At 42.4% G+C, this 18,545-nt stretch overlaps 1 protein-coding gene across 2 annotated transcripts in view; it reads right to left on the reverse strand.

Moving 5' to 3' along the window:
* LOC124544745 (anoctamin-1-like) overlaps window positions 1-18,545 on the reverse strand; it is a 154,703-nt gene that overhangs the window by 111,630 nt on the left and 24,528 nt on the right. For both annotated transcript variants that reach the window (XM_047123406.1, XM_047123405.1), the window contains one exon: window positions 9,028-9,188. In XM_047123406.1, the coding sequence (XP_046979362.1) occupies window positions 9,028-9,188 (161 nt within the window). The remainder of the gene's footprint in view (window positions 1-9,027; window positions 9,189-18,545) is intronic.

Below are 18,545 nucleotides of genomic sequence, written 5' to 3' on the forward strand. Positions count from 1 at the left end.
TATTAATACAGATACAATCATACAATTAATTTATACTGAAGGCAATTACTGCATTTGAATATTGCATCTGTAGTGCCTCAGTCCAAACAAAATAAACTGATCCTAGCTGACACATGTGCCTCTCTTAAGCAGTCACTGAATTACACTAACCTTGGCTGTGGGTGTGTATAAGGTTTGCAATGAAACACCATAGGACCACAGCACACAACAAGCCTGTACAATCATTGGGGAAGAGGACATTATGAACTGGATTTGGTGACTGGATGTGTCAAGAGGTGCAACACAGTAGAGCAGCAATACAACAATGAACTGGGCAATAAGTATTTGATGACAATATATCTCAAAATGGCATGTTCAGCAGATGCCAGGTTTCTCAGTAGACATCTGTGTTCCCCCAGTTTCATACAGGTTCATCAGCAGAAACAACTCAACCAGAAACTGCACTTCATTACAACAGCTCACTACTGGAAAATCTGCCTGTCAGAAAAATCCTAATCTCCATTGTTCCCTGTGAAGAAGTATGTACACAGCTAGCACTGAGAGCATTACATTATGATCTACTGTCTAGGATGGTAATAGAAAATGTACTAGGGGGGACCCAAAAGAAACCGGACTCCGAGGGCGGTGCCACTCGTAGGCATAGTGCAGGGTTCTCACGCTAGATGGTGTTAGTAAAGACCTTCATGAAACAGCTGTGCAGACGGTGTCAGTGTAGAGCTGAATGTGGAAGTGTGGTATTGTGTTTCTCTGACAGTTGGCGGGTTACCTCTGCGAAGTCGTTATGGCAACTTTAAAAGAACAAAGACTGTGTGTGAAATTTTGTTTCCTGCTTAAAAATAACTGCAATGGAGACACATCAAATGCTTCAGGAAGCTTTCCAGGAGGACGCTATGAGCCACACACAGATTTTCAAGTGGTTTGGGCGCTTTAAACGTGGTGAGATTTGTGTTGAGGAGGGGGAGGAGGGGGGATAGCAGGGTGGGGTGGGGGATGGTAAAGTATTGCTGGGAGCATGCAGGGACGAAGTGGAGAGGAGGGTAGGTAGGTGCAATCAGGAGGCTGGACAGAAGATGGGAGAAGGGGAGGTTCGCGGAAAAGTAGAGAAGTAGAAAGACTGCATCGGTGGAACAGAGGACTGTGTAGTGCTGGAATGAGAACAGGGATGGGGCTCGGTAGGTAAGGACAATGACTAACAAAGGCTGAGACCAGAAGGGTTACAGGAATGTAGGCATGCTCAGCAACAAGGTGGTCCACTTGTTTCTTGGCCACAGTTTGTCACTGGCCATTCATGTGGACAGACAGCTTGTTGGTTGTCAAGCCCACATAGAATGCAGCACAATGGTTGCAGCTTAGCTTGTAGATCACCTGGTTTCACAGGTAGCCCTGTCTTTGGTGGGATAGGTGATGTTTGTGATCAGACTGGTGGTGGTGTGAAGATGTATGGGACAAGTCATGATGTAGGTCTATTGCAGGGATATAAGCCATGAGGCGAAGGGTTGGGAGTAGAGGTTGTGTAGGGATGGATGGGGATATTGTGTAGGTTCGGTGGGTGGCTGAATACTCCTATGGGAGGGGTGGGAAGTATAGAGGGTAGGACATCTCTCATTTCAGGGCACAATGAGAGGTAGTTGGATGCAGGTGGGAACTCTCCCTGCATTACATCTTACATTCCCGTAACCCTCCTAGCTTCTACCTTTGTTAGTCATTGTCCTTACCAACTAGCCCCTTTCTTGTTCCCGTTCCAGTACTACAAGACCCTATATTCCACCAACGCACCCAGTCTTTTTACTTCTCTCCTTTTCCGCTACTATCTCCCTCCCTCCACCCTTTCTTCCCATCTTACGTCTAGCCTCCTGACTGCACCTAACTGCGCTACTCTCCATTTCGTCTCCTCACACTCCCAGCAACACTTTACTGTCCCTCACCCCACCCTGCTATCCCTCCCCTCCCTGCTCCAGCCTCCTCCTTACCCCCACCTGTTTGCCTCTCCCGTTGCTACTGCTTGCTGTCTGGCTCCAGTTTCCAGAGACTGTGCTCATGTGTGTGTGTGTGAGTTGCATTTGCGTGAGTGTGCGTGGGCGCGCATGATAATGTATGCATGTGGGTGTGGGTGTTGTCTATTTTTGACAAATATCTTGTTGGCCGAAAGCTAACTTTCTGACAGTCCTTTTGTTGTGTCTTACTGTAACTCAGTATGTCTGCTATAAGGGTAGTAGCAACTACCCTCTTCATTATACTGTTGCATTCCATCCTGGATTTTCCGTTGTTGTTGATGTTGTTATTGCTGCTGCTGTGGTGGTGTTGTAACCACAGGTAAGTGAAGTGGTAATTGCTGTCCATTCACTAGAATGACAAGACTGGAGAGCTAAACTGCCAACATGATCCAACACGAATATGTGATTGTAATCTTAAAGGTGATGTCATGGCATTCAGTTCTCTAGCAATCTTGCGACTTGTCGAACAATGACATATGTACTACCTGAGATTGGATAACTGCATTTCATGTAGCACAATGAACTGTCCTTAAAGAAAATAACCATTTTGGTTAGTCCAATAAAGTGAAATGTACTTCAGAAATTCACACACTCCTATCAAGACAAAAAATTTCTTTCTTTCCTTATATTAAAATAAATAAATAAAAACTGAAGTCAACTATAAATAATAACTGAGGTCAACTACAGAATCCCTTAAATGTTGGTACCGTAAATTCCACACAATGAATCTACATTAAGCAATAAGGTCACACACAACAGACATCCTATATTGGGTAATATTAATTGTGCTATTCATCATGGGGAAAATTCAGTTGGTTATTTTCTTTGCTGGTCAAACACAGGAAAGTTAGCATCAGCATCAATATTTGCAAAGCAAAGCTGTACTTTCCATACAAATTCTTAATGCTTTCACACAATTACTAAAATTTAACACCAATAGTGCAATTGAGGTGTTCTGTAAAATGCCAACTTAAACGAAACTGGAATCAGTCAGCAAATCTTACATATTACATCATCACGTCATATATTCTGAAACGCCAATATAAGGTTTAAACACTTTTAGGAGATGACTGTCAACAGCCATTAAGTAATGTATAAAATGCATATTTGAACTGGTTTTGGTCTTTGACCATTTTCATGGATGAGGTTTAAAATGGTTTAAGCCGCATTTTGCATTAGTCATTACTTAAAATATGTAGTGCAGGCCATGAATGTAAATATATGAGTATCAAAGCAAGCATACGAAAACTAAATGTATACAGAGCAGTACTGCTCTGTATACATTTAGTATTCATATGTTTGCTTTTAAAGTCTCGTGTCATATATTTACATCCATATCATGCATGACATATTCTAAGTAATGGGAAATGCCATATGGTGGCTTAAGCCAATTTAACCCTCTTCCATGAAGATGGTCCAAGACCAAAACTGGTTGATATCTGGGTTTAAAATAAAAAGAACTGATGGTTCAAATATGCATATTATACATATTTCGTTTACATTTGACTGAAATGTTGTTTATGTATGAGGGCCTGAAATGAATAGTAAAGCTATTTACAAAGTTTGTTGCTCAGTATGAAGAAGAATTAAGTGATATGCTGAATGGAATGAAAAGTATAATGAGTACAAAATACCGATTGAGAGTAAATTGAAGAAAGACTAAAGTAATGAGAAGTAGCAGAAATGAGAACAGCAAGAAAATTAACATCAGGATTGATGGTGGTGCAGTAGATGAAGTTATGGAATTCTGCTAACTAGGCAGCAAAATAACCAATGACGGATGGAGCACGGAGGACATCAAAAGAAGACTAGCCCTGGCAGAAAGAGCATTTCTGGCCAAGAGAAGTCTACTAGTAGCACACATAAACCTTCATTTGAGGAAGAAATTTCTGATAATGTACATCTGGAGCACAACATTGTATGGTAGTAAGCATGGACTGTGGTAAAACCAGAACAGAAGAGAATTAAATAATTGGAGATGTGTTGCTACAAGCGAATTGTGAAAATTAGGTGGATGATAAGGTAAGGAATGAGGAGGTTCTGCGCAGAATCGAAGAGGAAAGGAATATGTGGAAAACACTGACAAGGAGAAGGGACAGGATGATAGGACATCTGTTAAGACACCAGGGAACAACGTCTGAAGTACTAGAGGGAGCTGTGGAGGGCAAAAACTGTAGAGGAAGGCAGAGATTGGAATAAATACAGCAAATAATTGAGGATGTAGGTTGCAAGTGCTACTCTGAGATGAAGAGATTGGCACAAGAGAGGAATTTGTGATGGGCCACGTTAAACCAGTCGGAAGACTGATGAGTCGGGTCCCCACGGAAAAAAAAAAAAACTTCAACCTCACCAGCCCTTTTCCTTCACTCCTCTTTCTTCCCCTTCAACCCCTCTGCCAGAAGAAGAAGCCACTGGTCCCGAAAGCTTGTAAATATCCATATCCTTATGTGTGAGCCATGAACCATGGACCTTGCCGTTGGTGGGGAGGCTTGCGTGCCTCAGCGATACAGATGGCCGTACCATAGGTGCAACCACAACAGAGGGGTATCTGTTGAGAGGCCAGACAAACATGTGGTTCCTGAAGAGGGGCAGCAGCCTTTTCAGTAGTTGCAAGGGCAACAGTTTGGATGATTGACTGATCTGGCCTTGTAACATTAACCACTTGCTATGCTGGTACTGCGAACAGCTGAAAGCAAGGGGAAACTACAGCCGTAATTTTTCCGGAGGACATGCAGCTTTACTGTATGATTAAATGATGATGGCGTCCTCTTGGGTAAAATATTCCGGAGGTAAAATAGTCCCCCATTCGGATCTCTGGGCGGGGACTACTCAAAAGGACGTCGTTATCAGGAGAAAGAAAACTGGCATTCTACGGATCGGAGCGTGGAATGTCAGATCCCTTAATTGGGCAGGTAGGTTAGAAAATTTAAAAATGGAAATGGATAGGTTAAAGTTAGATATAGTGGGAATTAGTGAAGTTCGGTGGCAGGAGGAACAAGATTTTTGGTCAGGTGATTACAGGGTTATAAATACAAAATCAAATAAGGGTAATGCAGGAGTAGGTTTAATAATGAATAAAAAAATAGGAGTGCGGGTTAGCTACTACAAACAGCATAGTGAACGCATTATTGTGGCCAAGATAGACACAAAGCCCACGCCTACTACAGTAGTACAAGTTTATATGCCAACTAGCTCTGCAGATGATGAAGAAATTGATGAAATGCATGACGAGATAAAATAAATTATTCAGGTAGTGAAGGGAGACGAAAATTTAATAGTCATGGGTGACTGGAATTCGTCAGTAGGAAAAGGGAGAGAAGGAAACATAGTAGGTGAATATGGATTGGGGGGGAAGAAATGAAAGAGGAAGCCGCCTTGTAGAATTTTGCACACAGCATAACTTAATCATAGCTAACACTTGGTTCAAGAATCATGAAAGAAGGTTGTATACCTGGAAGAATCCTGGAGATACTAAAAGGTATCAGATAGATTACATAATGGTAAGACAGAGATTTAGGAACCAGGTTTTAAATTGTAAGACATTTCCAGGGGCAGATGTGGATTCTGACCACAATCTATTGGTTATGAACTGCAGATTGAAACTGAAGAAACTGCAAAAAGGCGGGAATTTAAGGAGATGGGACTTGGATAAACTGAAAGAACCAGAGGTTGTAGAGAGTTTCAGGGAGAGCATAAGGGAACAATTGACAGGAATGGGGGAAAGAAATACAGTAGAAGAAGAATGGGTAGCTCTGAGGAATGAAGTAGTGAAGGCAGCAGATGATCAAGTAGGTAAAAAGAAGAGGGCTAATAGAAATCCTTGGGTACCAGAAGAAATATTGAATTTAATTGATGAAAGGAGAAAATATAAAAATGCAGTAAATGAAGCAGGCACAAAGGAATACAAACGTCTCAAAAATGAGATTGACAGGAAGTGCAAAATGGCTAAGCAGGGATGGCTAGAGTACAAATGTAAGGATGTAGAGGCTTGTCTCACTAGGGGTAAGATAGATACTGCCTACAGGAAAATTAAAGAGGCCTTTGGAGAGAAGAGAACCACTTGTATGAATATCAAGAGCTCAGATGGCAACCCAGTTCTAAGCAAAGAAAGGAAGGCAGAAAGGTGGAAGGAGCATATAGAGGGTTTATACAAGGGCGATGTACTTGAGGACAATATTATGGAAATGGAAGAGGATGTAGACAAAGATGAAATGGGAGATAAGATACTGCATGAAGAGTTTGACAGAGCACTGAAAGACCTGAGTCGAAACAAGGCCCCGGGAGTAGACAACATTCCATTAGAACTACTGATGGCCTTGGGAGAGCCAGTCATGACAAAACTCTACCATCTGGTGAGCAAGATGTACGAGACAGGCGAAATACCCACAGACTTCAAGAAGAATATAATAATTCCAATCCCAAAGAAAGCAGGTGTTGACAGATGTGAAAATTACAGAACTATCAGTTTAATAAGTCACAGCTGCAAAATACTAACGCGAATTCTTTACAGACGAATGGAAAAACTGGTAGAAGCGGACCTCGGGGAGGATCAGTTTGGATTCCGTAGAAATGTTGGAACACGTGAGGCAATACTAACCTTACGACTTATCTTAGAAGAAAGATTAAGAAAAGGTAAACCTACGTTTCTAGCATTTGTAGACTTAGAGAAAGCTTTTGACAACGTTAACTGGAATACTCTCTTTCAAATTCTGAAGGCGGCAGGGGTAAAATACAGGGAGCGAAAGGCTATTTACAATTTGTACAGAAACCAGATGGCAGTTATAATAGTCGAGGGGCATGAAAGGGAAGCAGTGGTTGGGAAAGGAGTGAGACAGGGTTGTAGCCTCTCCCCGATGTTATTCAATCTGTATATTGAGCAAGCAGTAAAGGAAACAAAAGAAAAATTCGGAGTAGGTATTAAAATTCATGGAGAAGAAGTAAAAACTTTGAGGTTTGCCGATGACATTGCAATTCTGTCAGAGACAGCAAAGGACTTGGAAGAGCAGTTGAACGGAATGGACAGTGTCTTGAAAGGAGGATATAAGATGAACATCAACAAAAGCAAATCGAGGATAATGGAATGTAGTCAAATTAAATCAGGTGATGCTGAGGGGATTAGATTAGGAAATGAGACACTTAAAGTAGTAAAGGAGTTTTGCTATTTAGGGAGTAAAATAACTGATGATGGTCAAAGTAGAGAGGATTTAAAATGTAGACTGGCAATGGCAAGGAAATCGTTTCTTAAGAAGAGAAATTTGTTAACATCGAGTATAGATTTAAGTGTCAGGAAGTCATTTCTGAAAGTATTTGTATGGAGTGTAGCCATGTATGGAAGTGAAACATGGACGATAACCAGTTTGGACAAGAAGAGATTAGAAGCTTTCGAAATGTGGTGCTACAGAAGAATGCTGAAGATAAGGTGGGTAGATCACGTAACTAATGAGGAGGTATTGAATAGGATTGGGGAGAAGAGAAGTTTGTGGCACAACTTGACTAGAAGAAGGGATTGGTTGGTAGGACATGTTTTGAGGCATCAAGGGATCACAAGTTTAGCATTCGAGGGCAGCGTGGAGGGTAAAAATCGTAGAGGGAGACCAAGAGATCAATACACTAAGCAGATTCAGATGGATGTAGGTTGCAGTAAGTACTGGGAGATGAAGAAGCTTACACAGGATAGAGTAGCATGGAGAGCTGCATCAAACCAGTCTCAGGACTGAAGACCACAACAACACAACAACACGTGTGTGTTCTCCTGTTATCACTTGGCGAGTGTATTTTTTATGTGTCCAATTACTTTTTCAAACATTGCTTTAATGTCAATTAAGTTGTCAAAGAATTGACCCTTTAAGTGAATTTCTGCACTTTCATCATTTTCTGGTAGCTTTGCATTGATAACATACACTCTCATCACCTGCAATGATTTTTTTTCCAGAAAAGAATTGCTCGCCTTTTGTATTGTAATTGATTTACAACAGGCATCCAAGTGCCGTCATTTCTGTTGGGGAGTCAAGGTGTGGGACAAAACATTGCACACACTTTTCCCTTCTTCAAAAATTCTGGAGAATGTTGAACACTTGATTTAAAGATGTTGCACCATTATTTGTGACAACAATGTTGACATACTGCAGCTGCATGTCCATTACATACCACTCACATCTCACAACTGACTGACTGAATGCACATACGTTATTTACAGTTATTAGTTCAAGGTGCAACAGTAGTTACTATACTGAAGTCATTTATATGCCAGGAATAAAACCAGTCTCAGAATTTTCTGGCTGGATGGTGTATGATGTGCTGTTGGCTTTGTTTTGATGTTGCTGATAGTGATGGTGGTGATGGCAAGACAAAGACGTTAAGATTTTGAATCTGAGTGTAGTATCTTAACCATTCTGCTCCACTGATTGGAAACTATTTCAAGGAATATATTACTACAGAGCAGCTGTTCCTCCAACATACTATTTCTGGTTGGCATTGGAGGTATTATTATCAACAGTGGTACAATTTTCATCCTCTGCCAATCATCATCTTTTGGTTTAAGAAGCACAAATTTATTACATGGATCTATCCTTGTCTGCTTAATGGATGAGTACAATCCTCAATCGGTTAATCATTGAATGAGTGATAGTGTGCCAATATGAAGAATTCTGGTAAAGTGCCTTAGCACATCGGCATTAGCCATTACCATTAACACTGCATGTCAGCTAGTATACAAGAGTGTACTAGGATACAACTGTGATGAACATTTTAAGAGGATCTTTATCTGGAGATAATGTGTGAAAAAAGCTTCACAATGATGACAAACAAAATGCTATATTACTGTGTGTGTGTGTGTGTGTGTGTGGGGGGGGGGGGGGGGGGGCACGCGTCTGCATGCACGCGCCATACGTGGGTGGGTGTGGCTGGCTAGGAAAAGAGGTTAAGAGTTGGTTGAGACTATACAAAGAAGGAGTATTTATTATTTCTCTATTAGGATAATGCTAAGACACATAAACAAAGGAAAAACAATGTGCACAGAGTAGTACATACTCACAAGTACTCCCGGTCTCTGCTGTAAACAGCTGTATAACGCTGGTTGGATTTAGGAAAAAGTGTTGGATCCACTTTAAGAGGAGCTGTAGCACGAGCAGCTAACGAAGTGACTCCGTCCAAAATGTTGTGCGTTTTCTGATGAACTTCTTGCAGTGCTGGGATCTGTTGGATAGTACAATGACAAATTAATTTTTTTCCCATACAGGTGTAAGATTCATTGAATGCTATAAACAAACTAATTTCTTCAAATTAATAAAACAAGAATTACACATTCTCTTGGCACTATGAACTTGGAGGCAGCACGAGAGATAATAGGTTTTCTGGGGCCACAGTGTTACATGAATACTTTTATTTCACTGTCACTGTAACATAACGATGCTATCTATTAAGTATTAAAATGTGATAGAACTTCTTTTCATGAACTCTTTAAATTGTAAATGAGATTGAGCAAAAATATTTCTTTAATAGCATTGAGCAAGTAAGAAAGAGATACTCAGAAAACGTCAAAGGTAAGTTAGTCTGAAGACCTAATATTTTGGGTTACTTTCTTGTTGATGCTACAGAAAAGACACTGTCGTACACCACTTGTTTTACAAGTCCACTCATTGTTAACCAAAGAAACAAAAAAGAAACTTAATCAGTTATCACAAACACACTTCCAATTCGGGTTCGCAGTGTTTACTTGTAGCACCACAGTCACTCCTGGTGACAGTGAAGGTACCCCTTTCTCAAAGCTGTTGTGTAATTGAGGCAAAAAGGGTATGCAATGTGCAATGGAGTCAGATGTTGTGAATAACAATCTTGATAAAGGTGACGAGCAGCTCCTCCATTACCAGGAGCTTCACCATACAGAAGGATCATGTTGGTATATTCTGCAAATGTGTACACAAACATGCTGCTCTAACACTCACAGACATGTTAACAAGGCTCGAACTAGGTCAAAAATATAGGACAGATGTCAAATGATACTAGCCTATTCAATGTAAGCAAACCCCACCATAACTACCCTGTTGCATACATAACTAGAAAAAATGTTTTTAAATGACTGTCTAGCACAGAAATGTTACGTTTGCAGACATGGATTCCAATACAAAATATTTTTTACTTGCTCCCCTCTAGACGTCTGTAACGGGAATTTCAGAACATCCTGTATATTTACTATATTTACGTTTAACTTCCCTTTTACATTAGCATTATTGTTTATTTTATATCCTGATAAACCAACCTAAGGTTCAGATTGTTTTCACAAGTCAGTCAACATTCTATGATGGTTTTCAATGGTCCACTATTTGCTTCATCTGACAGTCACATAAGCAGATTTCACTACCTCACTGTTAAGAGCAGAGCAACAACTGGAAATAGCAGTGAACTGAAGACTTTTAAGCTAAATAGTAGCAGGATGCCCATTTTTATTTAACTCGCCCATTCAGTCAAGAACATTCTTTTGCTTTCAGACAGACTAAATTTATGTTACATTTACAGGCATTCTACAATTCCTGTATTAGATATATTTCATTGAAAAATTGTGTCAAGGACAAAAGAACAGGATCTTTCATTGCTCTTCTTTTCAGTCTTTAGGTGATTCAATGGATGATCAAAAATAATAAACTGAAGTCCTTTCACTACAAACAGAAAAATAAAGCTACACATCTGGAGTGGTAGTGGTAAGTATTTTGTGAATGAATATTAAAACTGTGTGTTTGATCAGGACTCAAACCCAGACCCTAGACTATCACAGCTAATGCTTTTACGAATTTAGCAGCCATGTTCAGAGCCTTAAATTCATCAATAATTCCCCTCTACTTTCCAAATGCTGTAGATGGCCCCTTTCATGCCTTGCAGGATTAGCACTATAGAGGGTGGCTTGGCCACATTATAGGGGTTGTTTCCAAAATGTATTTTTCACTCCATATCAGAGTTTATACTAAAAATTCTGTGAGTTTAAGGATCAATAGCTGGCTGAAACCAGTCTCTATTTCCTTGCATTTTGCAGGTATACCACCTTCTCAGTTATTCATGTGGACAGTATTAGTGGTTGCAAGTGAATGAGTGCCACAGAATTACCTTATTCTTTCGCAATTAAGTTTCTGTTGGCAAAGGCAAAGTCTCTCACACAACAAACAACTCCACCTGTTCCCAACACTTCGTTACCACTGCCATGATAACCAAGATTTACTTATTCTGCAATTATTTCTTCAATTTATTACACACTTCATTTCTAACACCTAAAATTTTATAAAGGTTGTGAGCTAATTAAAGTGCTATTAAAATACATATGTACCATATGTAAAAGCAGCATTTGGTGAACATATGTTTATGCATTGTCAAACTGCTGTAAAACCAAAAATCTGGGAATTATATAGGTACACCTAAGTGTACTTTCATTTCCCAACTCTCTGCAGTAGATGCAACTGTCCTCTACATGACAATCCTTACTTCTGAAAACCATAAAATATGACCAAATCAAACAATGGAATATCCAGTATGGAATAATGACAATACAACAAATACGACAGTTTACTACTTGTAGCCACTACGTAGCTCCATTATATTAATGATTGATTCGTTCCTATTCTTAACGTTCAACTTTATTCTCAGGCAAAGCCAGACATTAACATGGAACCTCAAAGACAAAGCAAACAAAAAGCAAATAGTAAATGACTGTGTGCACACTAGAGTCTTTGCTGCTGCCCCTGTACTGTGCACATGCAACTATTCATCTGCGTGCTCCCACACATCCCCCTCCCTGAAGAGTGGAGCTCCAGGAATGTGCGGAAACTTGTACTGGACCCTTCGCCCGGCTCTTGTGCGAATTTCTGTCTGTACTTCCTCCATCGTCGTATCCTCTCACGGCTTCATCCGGCTCGCTGTCCTACCATTCGTTGCACCCTGCAGGGGCCCCTCGTCTTGCTGCAGGCCCGCCTCCTCTTCTTATCTTACATCTTCTAGCAGTAAGTGAGCTGGCTTCACCCGGTCTATTGACACAGTAACACTCTTATCGCAAACTAGGATAGTCATGGCCTGGTCCGTACGGTGTAGTACTTTATAAGGTCCCGTGTATGGCGGCTGCAATGGAGTTCTGACTGTGTCGGTTGGCAACATTACATGCGAGTATTTGCTCAATTCTCAATGTACAAATGGTGGCCTAATGCCACGCCATGTCACTGGTTGTGGCCTAAGCTCGGCCAGTTGAGCCCTTACTCTCGTTAACAAGTACGGTAGGTTCGTCTCACTTGTACTCTTCTGAAAAAACTCTCCAGGTAGGTGTAAGGTTTCGCCGCATACTAATTCCACTGTAGATGCTCCAAGGTCAGGTTTGAAAACAGTGCGTAAGCCTAGTAACACTAGTGGCAAAGCTGCTGACCAATTCTCGCCATGGCACATTAACATTGCTTTCCGGATAACAACTTGTGGTACGGTGACGGCGGAACCCGCACATTTGGCAGCTCCAGGAACAAGGAGGATTCGGACTGACGTCCTTGGTCCGTCGTGACATGCACCGGACATCCGAGCCGTGCTATCCACATTGTCAAGAATGCCCGACTGACAGTCTCTGCTGATATGTCTGAAATGGGGATTGCTTCTGCCCGCCTCGTAAATCTGTCAATTGCTGTCAATAGTACCGATAGCCTTCAGACATTGGCAGTGGTCCAACAATATTCAGATGCACATGTTCTAAACGACCTGGCCTGTCAACTTTACCCTCTGGCTTCTTCACATGGCATTCCACTTTACATCGCTGACAATCCAGACACGTCTGCGCCCACTTCCGACAGTCTCTCTTAATTCCTGACCACACAAAATGCTCTGTCATTAATTTTACACTCGCTCTGGGTCCCGGAAGAGCCAAACCATGTAACCCTTCGAATACTTCCCGGTGCAAACTCTCCGGCACAAAAGGTCTAGGCCGTCCCTGTGAGGTATCGCACCATAACTGTATTGTCTCACCTTCCGGACACAATTTTTTTAACTTCAACCTGGTGGGCACGCTCTGCCGAAAAACTTGCAGTTGTGCATCATCCTTCTGCTCTCTCGCCATTGTAGCATAGTTCACTGAATACTTTACTGCCACAACTCATGAGAAGTAATCTGCCACTATATTCTCTGCCCCGTTAATATGTCGTAAATCAGAAGTGAACTGGCTTATATATTCCAGTTGCCTGAATTGTTTAGGTGACAAAGTATCCGTATGTTTGCAGAATGCGAAAGTGTGCGGTTAGTGATCTGTAAACAATGTAAATGGTCTCGCTTCCAAGTAAGGCTGGAAATACCTTATGACTTCATAAGCAGCCAGCAGCTCTCTATCATACGCACTCCAATTCCGCTGTGGGTCTGTGAGTTTCTTGGAGAAGAATCCTAAAGGCTGCCAGTGACCAGCAGTCCACTGATGCAACGCTGCCCCAATCGCCACCTGACTTGCGTCAACAAAAATAGCTAGCTTCGCATCTTTCTCTGGGTGAGCTAGTAAAACTGCTTGCTTTAGGCTTTCCTTGATCAGCTCGAAAGCGCACTGCATGCTTGCTGTCCATTGTAGCTTCTGATTTTTCCCGGTGTTCGTGCCCGCCAAAGCATCCGTGAGTGGTGCTTGTAAGGCATCCTGGCAGATGTCTATGGTAAAAATTTGGAACACTTAGGAACCTCCGCAACTGTTGCAAATCTAACGGACGAGGCATCTGCTGTATAACCTCGACCTTCCCTCCAAAGGACGGATGCCAGCTGCTGAGACTGTGTGACCCAGGTTAGTCACCCGATCTTTACGCCAACTGCATTTGGTGTCATTTACCACTACACGTACATAGCCTCTCGAATACTGTCCTGAGGTGCTCTTTGTGGAGGGCTGCTGTTGCTGAGAAGACCAGTATATCGTCTAAATAGACGAAAGTGAAATCTAGTCCTCACAGCACCTCATCGATGAAATGTTGCCATGTCTGTGCAGCATTTTTTAAACCAAATGGCATGCGTAAAAACTCGAAAAGACCGAAATGTGTAGTGACTGTTGTCTTCGGTATGTCACTGTCAGCCACCGGTATTTGGTGGTATGCTTTTTCACAGTCGACTACTCTGAAACATTCAGCTCCAGCGAATTTATTTGTAAAGTCGCGAATGTTGGGAACCGGATACCGATCAGGTATCGTACGGGCATTCAACAACCTATAATCTCCACAAGGTCTCCAACTTCCGTCTTTCTTCCGCACTAAATGTAAAGACGAGGCCCATGCACTATCAGACCTTCGTATCACTCCCATTTCCAACATCTCTTCGAACTCCGCTTTTGTGTCTGCAAATCTGTCTGGGGCCAACCTTCTCGGTCTGAGGGAGACCGGAGGCCCGGGCACGGTGTTTACGTGGTGATCTGTATGATGGGCCACCATGGCTATCGGCTGCACTGACGGTTCTCTAAGTCGGCATACTTCTGTCACTCCAACTGAACCGTGTACCTTCTCTGTGATTATAGCTACATGACCATGCACCACTTCTTTGCCCCTTCTAAGCTGTGATAACCGAATGTCCACCGCAATACCAAATGCATATAGAAAATCTGCTCCTAATATGCACTCTGCCACATCTGCAATGACAAATAATACTAGGTCCTAAATTCACTTCTTTGACACGACTGCCATACGTCATTATGGGCTGTTTATTTGCAGCCCTGAGGCAAAGCGATGTGCTGTCACTGAGGGAAGTACATTTCCCCTTGGGCCACGTGCTGACATCAGATCCCATGTCTATCAAATAATAACATGAAGCTGTCACATCCTGAACATAAAGTTGCCGAGATACCGTTAAAAAAGAAACATCTGTACTTACAGTCTCCATGTTATTTACGCGGCGAGCGTGACTGCACGGTAGAATGCACTTTGAGGCTTGCTCCCCAAATCATTGATGATACCAACACAACTGCTCCTTCCCAGCATCTCCGCTGTCCTTATGTGTCGGCAGGACCTCCGAACCGGTAGCTCTCAATGCTTCCATCTGCCTCTGCAGCCCGTCTAGCTGCTCCTTGAGTTTTTGAAGTTGTGTACCAGTAACAGCGCGCCACTGCTTATTAATCGCTTCCACTTCGTATTCTTCCGTTGCCGCCTCCACCTTTGCTATACTGAGAGAATTTGTTGGTTCAACCGTCAAATGAACCCTGTCGGCGAGTTGAAGTAGTGCTTGTATATTGTATCCGTCATTCGCTGCCACAGCTGCTCTTACTGCAGATGGAAGCTGTGCTGCCCAAACGGAATGAAGTGTAGTGTTCGAAAATTCATTTTCCGTCACAATTCCACGCAAATGCCTCCAATATTCGGAGGGAGTTTTGTCACCTCTATGTTCACCTTGCAACACCTGGCAGATTCTTTGATCTAGCGGTTTAGTAAGCCGGCTTATTTAAAAGCCCTTCAACGTTGTATACTGCTGCGTTTCTGGTGGCCGTATAATTATCTCTTCAACCAGTATCGCTGCCTGGCTTCCAGACTGCCGCTATCATGAACTATTCCCAGTCGTCAGTTACCCGATTATGTATGAATGCCAGTTCTAACATGGAGAACCAAAGTTCCGGTTTATCGGCCAGGAACGGCGGCAGGCGTACTTTCATGCATTGTCCCAGCGAATCCTCCTCTCGTATGTGTGTTCTGGCCGCAGATTTTGTCCTGGTAATATCACTGTCCCACTCCACTGAATCCATTCCGTGGTGTCGAACGTAGTTCCATAACTCCCAAACCTGACCGCGCAGCGTACCCTGCCGGTGTACTGATCGTGCTGTAGAGCTTCTGCCGTCTGGCGTATGTTCTAGTGTACGTTCGTTGTCCTTCTCCTCTGCCTCTTGCCGTACGTGTTCTTTTGACTTTGGGGTCACCACTTCGTAGCCACTACGTAGCTCCATTATATTAATGACTGATTCGTTCCTATTCTTAATGTTCAACTTTATGTGCTCCCACATACTCATCACACAGAGGAAATGCTGGGTCGCAGTCTCTTACCATCTCCGACACTCCCCTCCATCTGGCCAGCAAGAAGCACTCCCCTTATGGCTCAGTACCACCCAGGACTGCACTAAGAAAATCACATTCTCTGCTAGAGCTTTGACTATGTCTCGTCAAGCCTGAAATGAGGAATATCCTACCCACCATTCTTATCCCCCTCATACAGTGGCATTCCACTGCTCACTGAAGCTATGCAGTATCCCTGTCCATCTCTTCACCACCCTGCTCCCAACCCCTTGTCTCATGGCTCATATCCCTGCAGCAGGCCTAGATGCAAGACCTGTCCCATACATCCTCCCACCACAACCAGTCCAGTCATAGGCATCATCTATATCATTAAAGGCAAGGTTACCTGTGAAAGCAGTGATGTGATCTACTAACTAAACTGCAATCATTGTGCTGCTTTCCATGTGGGCAAAACAACAAGCATGCTTGAAAAGTCTCTGAGAAACTGTGGCCAAGAGACAGCTGAGTCACCCAGTTGTTGAACATGCTGCCCAAAACAAAGCTCTTCAATGACTGATTCACAGCCTGTGCCATCTGGATCCTTCCTACCAACACTAGTTTTTCTGAATTGTGCACGTGGGAACTCTCGCTGGAATATATCCTTCATTCCCATAACCATCATGGCCTTCAACTTTTGCTAGTCCCTCTCCTTCACCCACCTATGTGTTCTCATTCCATCACCAACTAGTCCTTTCCCCCTCCTCTACTTGCTTCCTTTCCTATTACCTCCCTCCCTCCCTCCCTCCACACCTAAACCTCCCAACTGCACCTAGCAGCCCTACCCTGTCCCCAGTACGTCCGTGCGTGCACAATTCAGTCTCAGTGGCCAAAGACGGTGGTAATGTGTGTGCGAGTTGTGCTTGTGTGTTTGTTTTCTACTTAAAAATGACGCCTTTTGGTCGAAAACTTAAATGTGTAGCAGGCTTTTTGTTGGGCCTGTCTGTGACTCAACGTCTCCCCTGTATGGCGAGTAGCAACCCATCCTTTTCATAACAGTCATTATAAAATATGACAAGTTGCACCATGGCTCATGAAACTGTAGGTTCCTCTATAACTGCTGAGTAAGTCAGTTCACAGACAGAGCAAGGCAACAGCATACCACTGCCAACAGGACCATACCTAGTAAAGCACTATGCTCATCAAAACAATCTTCAGATTGTCAACTGATTTACTTTTTAAAATGTTACAAATATAACAATAATATTTCAATCACTTATTTGTAAAAAATAAAACTGGAGTACAGGTTGATAAACCAATAAAACCACATTTAAGAATACAGTATATAATTTTTACAATAAAAGAATGAAAGGACCAATCTTTATAGTACTTCTGGCTGCTAAATGGTTATGCCACTGCTCATAAGCTTAGAAGAGATGATACAGACTGGACAACAAAGGCAACATTCTTTTGCAGCTTGCTAGCACTCTTCTTCTGACTGTAATGCAATTACACTAGCTGGGCAGCCAATAGCAAGAGACACTGCAGCCCAGATGGTACTTAAGCAGGTCCCATCATCATGTCATGTGGATGCAATGACTCCCTCAACTGAATAAATTGTAATAAATAATAAATATATCTAAAAACAAAGATGATGTAACTCACCAAACGAAAGCGTTGGTATGTTGATAGACCACAAATAAACACAAACACACACACAAAATTCAAGCTTTCACAACCCACGGTTGCTTCATCAGGAAAGAGGGAAGGAGAGGGAAAGACGAAAGGATGTGGGTTTTAAGTGAGAGGGTAAGGAGTCATTCCAATCCCAGGAGCGGAAAGACTTACCTTAGGGGGAAAAAAAGGACAGGTATACACTCGCGCGCCCACACACACACACACACACATCCATCCGCACATATACAGACACAAGCAGACATTTTTAAAGGCAAAGAGTTTGGGCAGAGATGACATCTCTGCCCAAACTCTTCACCTTTACAAATGTCTGCTTGTGTGTGTGTGTGTGTGTGTGTGTGTGTGTGTGTGTGTGTGTGTGTGGGCGCGCGCGCGCGCGCGCGCGCGCAAGTGAGTGTATACCTGTCCTTTTTTCCCCCTAAGGTAAGTCTTTCCGCGCCCGGGATTGGAATGACTCCTTACCCTCTCCCTTAAAACCCACATCCTTTCATCTTTCCCTCTTTCTGATGAAGCAACCATGGGTTGTGAAAACTTGAATTTTGTGTGTGTGTGTTTGTGTTTATTTGTGTGTCTATCAACATACCAACGCTTTCGTTTGGTAAGTTACATCATATTTGTTTTTAGATATATTTTTCCCACGTGAAATGTTTCCCTCTATTATATTCATATCATCAATTTGCACGTAATAAATAATACAATACACATCTGTTGCACACTCATTCTAATCAGTGAGGAGTTTGTCTGGTTCCTGTCGTTCTGTTATACAACTTCTAAAATGTCTAACCATTTACTTATTCCAGCTTTATGTAAAATATGTAGATGTTAGTCATTGTTACTAGCATTATGTCCCTCCTTTTGTATGTGCAGGTCTAATGCTGTCTTATTGTAGAGGGGTGCCCTTTAAATCAATGCG

The sequence above is a fragment of the Schistocerca americana genome, chromosome 8 (genome assembly GCF_021461395.2).
Source record: "Schistocerca americana isolate TAMUIC-IGC-003095 chromosome 8, iqSchAmer2.1, whole genome shotgun sequence".
Classification (NCBI taxonomy): Eukaryota; Metazoa; Arthropoda; class Insecta; order Orthoptera; family Acrididae; genus Schistocerca; species Schistocerca americana.